This window comes from Mastomys coucha, unplaced genomic scaffold (genome assembly GCF_008632895.1).
Source record: "Mastomys coucha isolate ucsf_1 unplaced genomic scaffold, UCSF_Mcou_1 pScaffold20, whole genome shotgun sequence".
In the NCBI taxonomy this organism is placed as follows: domain Eukaryota; kingdom Metazoa; phylum Chordata; class Mammalia; order Rodentia; family Muridae; genus Mastomys; species Mastomys coucha.
Window position 1 is genome coordinate 77,557,665 of NW_022196903.1, and position 10,005 is coordinate 77,567,669.

A 10,005-nucleotide genomic window follows, 5' to 3' on the forward strand; every position below is an offset into this window, starting at 1 on the left:
GTGTGTGTGTATGTGTGTGTGTGTGTTGTGATTAGCAGAGCTGTACAGTGAGTGAATGAAACCCAGGCTTCCCTACAGTTATCGTGGGTACTGGGCACATATACAGAGCATCTATGGGGCCCTCCAGCACTATCTATCCCCTCAGCAGGAACTGTGTGCACTTTGGAGATTGTTAGATGAAAAGACACATTTCCCAAGGCCAGAATCAATGACCAGGCAAGGGATTGGCAAGGTGCCTGATTTAGGTGCTTGTAAGTCACATGATGAGCTGGGTGACCATTTCTTTCCTTTAAACAAAAGTTTGCACTTCTATGTATATTATTCATACAAACACATGAACACGTGTAGGTCTTAGGTCAGCCTTTCATAATGTTCCTCAGGAACTGTTCACCTAGTTTTTTGAGACAGGGTCTCTTGCACTAGAACCTAGGACTCACCTATTCTGTTAGGCTGGCTGGCCAGCAAGCCCTAGGGAAATCTGTCTCTGTCTCTCCAGGACTAAGTTTGCAAGCACAAGCTACCATACCTGGCTTTTTACATGCTATAGAACTCAGCTCCTTCAGCTTGAGCAGGAAGTATATTATCATTGAGCCTCAGTGTCTCCTTTTTGCTTGTTCTTCTTTGGGGTTGTAGTCCCATAAGTGGCTCCTCCCAAGCTCTCCAGGATTGTCTGAGAGTTTACCCTCAGAGTCAAGACTTCATAACATTCCACTGAAGTCCGCTGTGGTCTTCGTCTTCAGTGAATACAGGAAATAGAAAGTGGTTAGAAAGGCACTTAGCCTGGGGCTGTCACGCATATTGCCTAATTAGCAGGGAGCACCAGGAAATGAGTTTTCTAGTGGGCCACTCAAGAAGGACAGTATGTGGAATATTCCATGTTACTTCTGGAGCCACAGGAAACAGATTTGCGACAGGAGACAGGAAGTGGACACTTAGCTTTCATCTCCTGTCCCATCAAACCTTACAATGGACACAGGTCAGTGCACTGCTGGGCAGCTGAGGTCTAGAAGGTGCCCAGCTCTTTAAGGCCACAATGCCACATGCCTATAGATGTCAGAGGACAACCCAGGTATCAGTCTTCACCTGCCACCTTGTTTGGGACAGGGTCTGTCTTGTCTACTGTTATATGCCAGGCTACCTGCCTATGAGCTTATGACAACTATCCTGTGTTCATTATCCATCTCGTGGTAGGGCTGCTGGGATTGACATTACTGTATCTGGCCTTTCCCCATGGAGATCCAAACACATGTCTCTAGGCTTGGTGACAAGTGCTTTGCCTCTGAACCATCTTCGTAGCCTCCAGGTTCTTATCAAGTGACTTCAAAAGCAGTGTGACACATCAGTCTACTCAGGCAGGCCTGGGCCAACACTGAGAAGACAACTGGTGCCCTTTTCAACATACCTATGGTTCTATGGTGCCTTCTTTGACCTCTCCCTTCACCTGAACTGTCCCATGCCAGTAAGAAAGGTTATGGTGTCCTTAAAGAAAAACCAAAACCAAAAACAAAAAACCAGTGCTTCTGTTCCCTGGTGAGGAGGTTATCTCACAGCAACTTCAGGAAGAAAAGTATCTATTCACCAATGCCCAATTAGGATGCCTCATTATGAACAAGGGTGCTAATATGACAGAGGGGTGGTGCCTATTCTCTGGGAAAAAAAAAATCATAGCCTAGCCAGTGGACCAGCATATGGATAGAGAAGCACATGGTGAGCTGCCGTCCCAGGCTGGGGTCCCAGCTGTCTTGGGAGCCCCAGAGAGGACAGCTATCTCTGTGATCCTCAGGGAAGACAGGACACCCAGGAAGTTTGTATGAGGAGTGACAAATGGCTGGTCACTAGACAGTAAACAGACTTGGATAGGTGCATCAGAATAGCTGTGGAGGGGAAGGGAGGTAAATGTCACTTTATGAGCCTGAGGACAGCTGGGTACCTCACACATGCTGTCTTAATTATTATAAAGCGAAGAAAGTGAGGCTGAATATTTTTTTTTTTTGAAACAGGGTTTCTCTGTGTAGCCCTGGCTGTCCTGGAACTTGCTCTATAGACCAGGCTGGCCTTGAACTCAGAGTTTCTGCTCTCTGCCTCCCAGGTGCTGGAATTAAAGGTGTGCACCACCACCTGCTGCCCAGTTTTTTGAAAAAGATTTATTTATTTATTCTTATTTATATGAGTATACTGTAGCTATCTTCAGACACACCAGAAGAGGGCATCAGATCCCATTACAGATGGTTGTGAGCCACCATGTGGTTGCTGGGAATTGAACTCAGGACCTCTGGAAGAGCAGTCAGTGCTCTTAACCACTGAGCCATCTCGCCAGCCCTGAGGCTGAAATCTTAATGAATTTCCCAAGGACTAATGTAGTCCATTAACACTATCCACTGTCATGTTCACCCTTGTCACCAAGTTGGCATTTGCCTTGCTGATTGCACTCAGGAAGTGACCACGGAGGGCCCTTGACATTATTCTAGGCTATGATGCTCACATACATCTCCAGTATTCCTCTTGTATTTTCAATAGTTGTTCATGTGTGAATGACTCTTTGCCTGCATGTATGTAAGTGTACCACATAGGCGCCTGGTGCCTTCAGAGCCCCAAGGAGGGTTTTGGATACCCGGGAACTGGAGTTAAAAATGTTTGTGAGCTGCCATGTGGAGGTCAGGAAATGAATTCAAGCCTTCCACAAGAGCAGCCAATGCTCTTCACTGCTGAGCCATCTCTCCAGCCTTACCTGCTGTATTCTTTATGTCCATGTGCTCAGAGCTGCACTTAAGGAGGCTCTTAATCTTCAAATACACTCAATATAAATATGACGTAATATTTTAATAATGGTTAATACTTTTATACACTATCATGTCTTGCGACATGAAGTGGGACTTGTTTAGGACATTTCTCATACCCCACAAGTGGTGACTATGGAAAACCAAGCAGCGCATGACTGCTTGGCTTGCATTACAAACTGTCCTGATTGACACACACCTGAAGATAGCTGGGAGGAGGTAATATTAATTAAGAAAATGCCTTAAACAGATTGACAAGGTTGGCCAGTCTGAGGGTGCATTTTCTTGATTAATGATTGATGTGGGAGGGCCTGGCTCACTGAGGGTGGTGATACCCCTGGGCAGGGGATCCTGGGCTAGATGAGGAAGTAGAATGAGCAAGTCAAGGGAAGCAAGCTAGTAAGCATCTTCTTCCATGGTCTCTGCTTTAGTTCCTGACTCCAGGTCCCTGCCCTGGCTTCCCTCAGAGATGGAATGTGACCTGAGAGTTGTAAACTCGTAAACCCTTCCTCCCCAAATTGCTTTTGGTCATGGCGTTCTGTTATAGGTATAGAAACCCTAATTAAGACACAAGCTACGCCAGTCATTGGTTAGTTTACATTCACAAGATACTGTTTTAATGGAAGAAAAGACTGGCAAATTGATTGTTCAGACTGAGAGTTTGGGGAGTTTTATTTTAAAAAATGAATAAGCCAGCCTGCCCCGTTCATGGACAATGCCTAACATTTATCATTTGTTGCTAATTGGGAAGTGTGATTTACAAGCAAAGATAAGATGAAATTTCAGAAAACCTACCTCTCTCAGCTTCCTACTATATAGGTTTTTCTGATGAGACTGATGGTGATAATAATAAATTGGGGGTTATTATGTAAGAAATACCTCAACATTTGGAAGATCTGTTTAACTCATTGCATCAATTTTTTCAAATGTAGATGGTACAGAATCATGAGTAGGTAAGAGATTAATTTCAAAAAGCAAGACAGAATAACTAAGTTTAATGTAACAAAGCAAAAATATTTATTAACCTAATTTTAGAATACACATCACACTTTTTAAAAACAGTTTAAACCTACCATCTGTTGAGTATACATGTAATTTCAAGGACTGTTTACAATTACCTGCAAGTTAACTAAAACATATGCCTCATTTACTTCCAGCTACCTATCTGGCTGGATTTTCTTCATAGATATTAATCAAAACAAACCATCAATGGATACATAAACACAGGATAGCCACCCAGCCAAGCATTACAAAGGTTTGCAAAAATGTAAAAGTAACACTTTTAGTTTTTCCTTGTATTGCAAGTTATTTCCCACATAAATATGCCACTGATGCTAATGTGTATTGGGCTTCTTATCATTTAAGTATTTATTTTTATTCTTATTATTTTCACTTATTTTGATTCCATGTTTCTCCAGTGTGTGTCTGTATGGGAGTACTTGCATGTGAATGCAGTTGTGCTTAGTGACCAGAAGGGGGCATCCTATCCCCTGCAGTCAGAGTTACTTGTGGTTGTGGGCTGCCTGATGTAGGTGCTGAGAACAGAACTTGGGTCCTCTGAAAGAGCAGTATGGGCTTTTAACTGCTGATCAATCTCTTCAGCTCCTTACCATTATTTTAGATTGATTGCCAATTTTGCTTTGACCCAGGTCCAGGCTGTCTAGAACTGATTGTTCTGCCTTAGTCTTCTGAGTGCTGGGATAACAGTCTTGCTCAGTTAAATTGATTACTAAATACTATTTTAATGGCTTTAGTTTCAGTTTCTAAACCCTCTATAACTTAGGATGACATTCTGGGACCTGGAAGCTTGAGACTGAACACAAACGGTTGGTGGTGCTTTCTGTATCTGCAGAGCCCACCAACCTCAGGGATTTACAACCAGGAGGAATGGGGCTTGGGGTTCACCCTATTCCACAATATCTAGGGAAATGTGAGCAGGCTAAACAGCTAGGAACCTGGCTAAGCTCAGCCACAGCTCAACTCTGGGGACTCAGAGCTCCAGCTCCAGGAACACGCTCCTGGTGTTAAAGGAGATTTCATGGTCCATGCAGTCCAAGGGAGATCACAGGCTTTACAATAGAGAATCTTATGTATTGTATGGGAAGGACTGAAGACCTGGCCAAGGCCAGGGTTCCTTGGCTGGCTGACCCCTTCCCTTCTCACGTTTGTGCAGTCAGACACTGTGTTTCTGATGCTCCCTAGAAAAGTGGGGCAGGTGTAGTCATCCACGCACCTGTCTGAACAGAATGGCCATACCTACCTTCATCAGTTCCTGTGGCCTTCCCTACAGAGCTGCTTTTCTCTATCATTACAGATGGATGTCTTTGTGGGACTGCTTGGTGGGACCCTCCTCACTCTGATGCTGTCAACCCACTGTGGCCTCTTTCTGGGGATCACCCTGAGAGAGGAACAGACCTGCCTGCCCCAGGACAGACCAGGGTTGCAAGCCAGGCTCAACTTTGTTAGGAACATAGCCTCCCCATATACTCTAGTGTCCATCCCTAGAAGCAGTTCTTCTACTCCATCTTTTCTTCAAGGCTCGGTCACCCACTGCACCTGGAATAGGCACCCAGACCTTAGTGCCCCCTGCTTCATAATTGCTGCAGCTGCCTGCCACCTCTGGTCACATGGGTCAGTTCTCAGAAGTCACAGCGTTAGTTCTAATGGTCTACCCTGAAGCCACCTGCTTTCCTTCAGCTTCATGAGCCAGATAGGATTGGTTATCTGGGTCTGCTTGTTTTCCATAAACCTTTTCTAGGTCTCAGTGAGGAAGACAAACAATCAAATCCATCATTTTAACCAATTAAGGTTAAAGATCCTGGTGGCATAGATCTGTAATGAGAAGCTGAGGCAGGAGGATCTAAAGTTCTAGAGGGAGTTCAAGCTCAGCCTAGGACACTGAATTAGATCTTATCTCAAAATAAAAAAAAAAATAGAAAAAAATAGGTTGGGGATGTGGCTCAGTTGTAGCTCAGTAATAGAGTGCTTGCCCAACATTAGGACAACCCCGGATGCAATCCCTAGAGTCACAGGACAAACAAAGTGAATGCTAGGTGATTTGGGGGCTAAATATTGAACATCAGTTATGATCTAATTCAAGAACATTGTCCCCCAAACTCGTATCTATCAATCACTCCCAGTTTACCTTCTCCATACTCTACCCCTGGGAACCCAGAATCTATGGATTTGCTTGCTCTGTACATTTTATGCAAATGCGATAATGCAATACATAGAAGTATTTGTTTTTTAAAAGAAAAAAATCTTAAAAGATTTAAAAATAATCTTCTTGGAAGATTATTCATGTTTGTTTATTAATTTTATTTTTATCATTTAAAAAATTGTTTAAGACAGTCACCCAAGTAGCCTAGGCTGGCCTCAAACTCACCATGTAGCTAAGGATGACCTTGAACTGCTGATCCTCCTGCCTCTATCTCCTGCATACTGGGTAAGCACTCTACCAACTTAGCTACATCCCCAGCCACGAGGAAGGGTTCATTTTCACTAGAGGTCTAAAAAGTCAGAAAGAGGCTAGAGATGCAAGTCACTGGTAGAGTGCTTGCCTAGTATGGTGTGGCCTGGGCTAACCTGCAGCATAGGGTGTGTGTGTGTGTCGGGGGTGGGGTGGTGGAGCTTGGAGAGTAAAAAGGTAGGAAGGCAGTGACCATGAGGACACAACTAACGAGGAGTCTGCTCCAGCATTTCTTTCTTTCTTTCTTTCTCTTCCTCCTCCTCCTCTTCCTCTTCTTCCTCCTCCCCCTTCCCTTATTCTTCTCTCTCCTTTTCCTCCTCTCCCTCTTCTTCCTCCTCTCCCTCTTCTTCCTCCCTCTCCCCCTCCTCCTCCTCTCCCTTCTCCTCCCCTCCCCCTTCCTCCTCCCCCTCCTCCTCGTCCTCTTCTTCCTCCCCCTCTTCCTCCTCTTCCTCCTCCTCCTCTTCCTCCTCTTCCTCCTCTTTTTTGAAACAGTCTTCTGACTAGCTTGGAACTCTCTCTGTAGACCAAGCTGGCCGTAACTCACAGATCATGTTTGCTTCCCAAGTGCTGGGAAGTAGTACTACACACTACTATGTCATCATTGGACATTTTCTTTCAAAAAACATTCTTCTGGTCACACTGTTGTTTGGTGGCCCCCAAAGCCAAGAGAAAAGAATGACAGCCATTGGGCATTCCTGGGTGGTGTTGAGGCTGGTTTTGTGAACTTTCCTTTGGATCTGAGTCCAGAGGGAGGTCTCTACAGGTAAGCCCAGCAGAGTGGATGGCCCCACTGAGATGAGTATTCACACTTGTCTTCCTTGTCTCCACAGGGGTAAAGAAGAGAACCAAGGTCATCAAGAACAGTGTGAACCCTGTGTGGAATGAGGTACATATACCAGTTTCTTTTCCCTCCCTCCTCTCTGTCCCTTCTGCCTCTACAGGGGCTGATATAGGGGCAGCTTTCTCAGAAGGGTAGGGATCCAGCTCTATCCTGAGACCCTTCCCCAGAGGGTAGGGACCCAGCCCTATCCAGAGACCCTACCCCACAGGGTAGGTTTAAAAGAACAGATGCTTGTTTTTGTTTTGTTTTTCTGTGTTGTCCAGCTCTGGCCAGCCAGGTCTCCCTTGCCTGCCTGGTCTCCTCTCCTAGGCCAAAGCTACCTCCTCTCTGTAATAGTCTCTCATTAATCACGTCCTGCAGTTGTTCTGTCCCCTCAGGAGCTTTCTGTAGATGTGGCTTCTGTGAGGTCCTTCTGAAGCAGGGTTGAGAACAGAGTCTGGGTGCAGCTGCATGTTCGCTTTAGGCAGGTTGAGAAGCCTCTGACTGGCCTTCCTTAACATATCGCTAACTCCTCCTGCCCACAGGGTAGGGCTCTGGCTTTTGGAGGACTATATGATTTTGGTGTGTGAGGACTCTGAGGGACCACCTGGCACTTTAACTCTTGTGCTTTTGTTTTGGTGTTCTGGGATGAGTCAAGAGATGAGGCTACTGCAATGTGGCTTCCTCTTCTTTTGTTGTCTCTAGTTCTTAACGTCACTTCTAAGGCTCTGGAATTCTGGTATCTATCCATCTATCTACCCACCCACCCATCCATCCATCCTTCTATCCATCCATCCATACATACATACATCCACCCCACCCACCCACCCATCCATCCACCCACTCATCCATCCATCCATCTATCCATCCACCCATCCATCCATCCACCCATTCATGCATTCACCTATCCATCAACCCATTCATATATTTACCTTCCCACCCATCCAAGCATCTATCTATCCACAAATACACCAGTCTATCCACACAATCACCCACCCATTCATCCACCTATCTATTCTTCACTCATCTATCCACCCTTTCACCTACCCATCCATTCACACATTCATGCATCTACCCATTTATGGACAAATCCATCAATCTCTCCATCCACTTACACATCCACCTATTCACTAATCTAACCATCTATGTATCTATCATCCATCTACCTATTCATCCACCTATCTATCCATTTACTTGCCTATCCATCTACCTGCCTATCATCCATACTCACCTAGCTATCTATACTTTATCCGAGTGTCCACCCATCCATGCATCTGATCACCTACCCACTCATCCAAGTATCTAGCCATTCATCCTCCCTCAATACCACCAATATTCAATCATTTACTCTTCTATCTACTCACCTACTAATTCACTCATCCATCCAGCCAGCTACCTACACACTCACTCATCTATGCAACTATAGTTACTAGTAACTAGTGACTAGTAACTAGTCAGGGTTAGCATTGCTGTGATGAAACACCAAAAGTAACTTGGAGAGGAAAGGATTTTTTTTTGGTGTATACTTCCACATCACTGTTCATCATTGAAGGAAGTCAGAATTCAATAAGGAACCTAGAGGCAGGAGCTGATGCAGAGGTTAAGGAAGAGTGCTGCTACTAACTTGCTCAGCCAGCTGTCTTATAGAACCCAGGACTACCAGCCCAGTGGCTCCACCCACAATAGACTAGACCCTCCCACATCGATCACTAATTAATAAAATGCCCTATAGGCTTTTCTACAGCCAAATCTCACGTAGGCATTTTTTAAATTGAGGTGTCTTCCTCTCCAATGACTTTAGCTTGTGTCAACTTGATATAAAAATAGCCAGTAGAGTATTCATTATCCCCTCCAGCCATCTACTCATCTATTAATCCACCAATCTACCTATCCATCATCCACCAATCCATCCACCAATCCATCCATCCATCCATCCATCCATCCACCCATCCATCCATCCAGTCCACTTACCCATCTGTCTATCCACTCACCCATCTACCCATCTGTCCATCCATCCATCTGTCCATCCATCTATTATCCACCCATTCATCCATTCATCTATCCATATATACATATGTATATACATCCACTCATCCACCCATCTATCCATCCACCCATCCATCCACCCACTCATCCATCCATCCATCCATCTATCCATCCATCCATCCATCCATCCATCCATCCATCCATCCATCCACCCATCCATCCATCCAGCCCACTTACCCATCTGTCCATCCACTCACCCATCTACCCATCTGTCTATCCATCCATCTGTCTATCCATTTATTATCCACCCATTCATCCATTCATCTATCCATACATACATATGTATACATCCACTCATCTACCCATCTATCCATCCACCCACCCGTCTATCCATCCACCCACCCATCTATCCATCCACCCACCCATCCATCCATCCATCCATCCATCCATCCATCCATCCATCTATCCATCCATCCATTTATCCACCATCCCACCTACCAAGCTATATACTCATCCCCTAGAACCATTCTGGATGTCTGCTCAGTATTCTGAGGCAACAGGTTTAATTGCCTTCTCTTCTTTTCTTCCAGGGCTTTGAGTGGGACCTCAAAGGTATTCCTCTAGACCAGAGCTCAGAACTTCTCGTGGTAGTCAAGGACCATGAGACGATGGGGAGAAACAGGTGAGTTGTCCCAAGACTGACCTCATAACTTAAAGGTGCAGGTGGCTTTTGATGAATTTGGACTCTGGAATTAGAGCTACTGAGGTCTAGCTCTTTATGGTCACACTTTCTGAAGATTGCTGTTCACAGTCCTAGCCCAGTGGTGGATGCTGGGACAAAATCTTACTGTAGCCTAAGGAACTTGGCTGTCAGTGCTCCTGAGAGCTGCACAAGTCGCAGGGGAGGAAAGGTGTGCTGGGATCAAGTGTCCGGGAGGTTTTTTTTTTTTTTT

General features: G+C 45.1%; 1 protein-coding gene across 16 annotated transcripts in view; it reads left to right on the top strand.

Annotated features, from left to right (window-relative positions):
* Window positions 1–10,005, top strand: part of Dysf (dysferlin) — a 201,473-nt gene that overhangs the window by 21,060 nt on the left and 170,408 nt on the right. For all 16 annotated transcript variants that reach the window (XM_031382343.1, XM_031382351.1, XM_031382347.1 and 13 more), the window contains exons 2-3: window positions 7,077–7,132; window positions 9,643–9,734. In XM_031382343.1, the coding sequence (XP_031238203.1) occupies window positions 7,077–7,132; window positions 9,643–9,734 (148 nt within the window). The remainder of the gene's footprint in view (window positions 1–7,076; window positions 7,133–9,642; window positions 9,735–10,005) is intronic.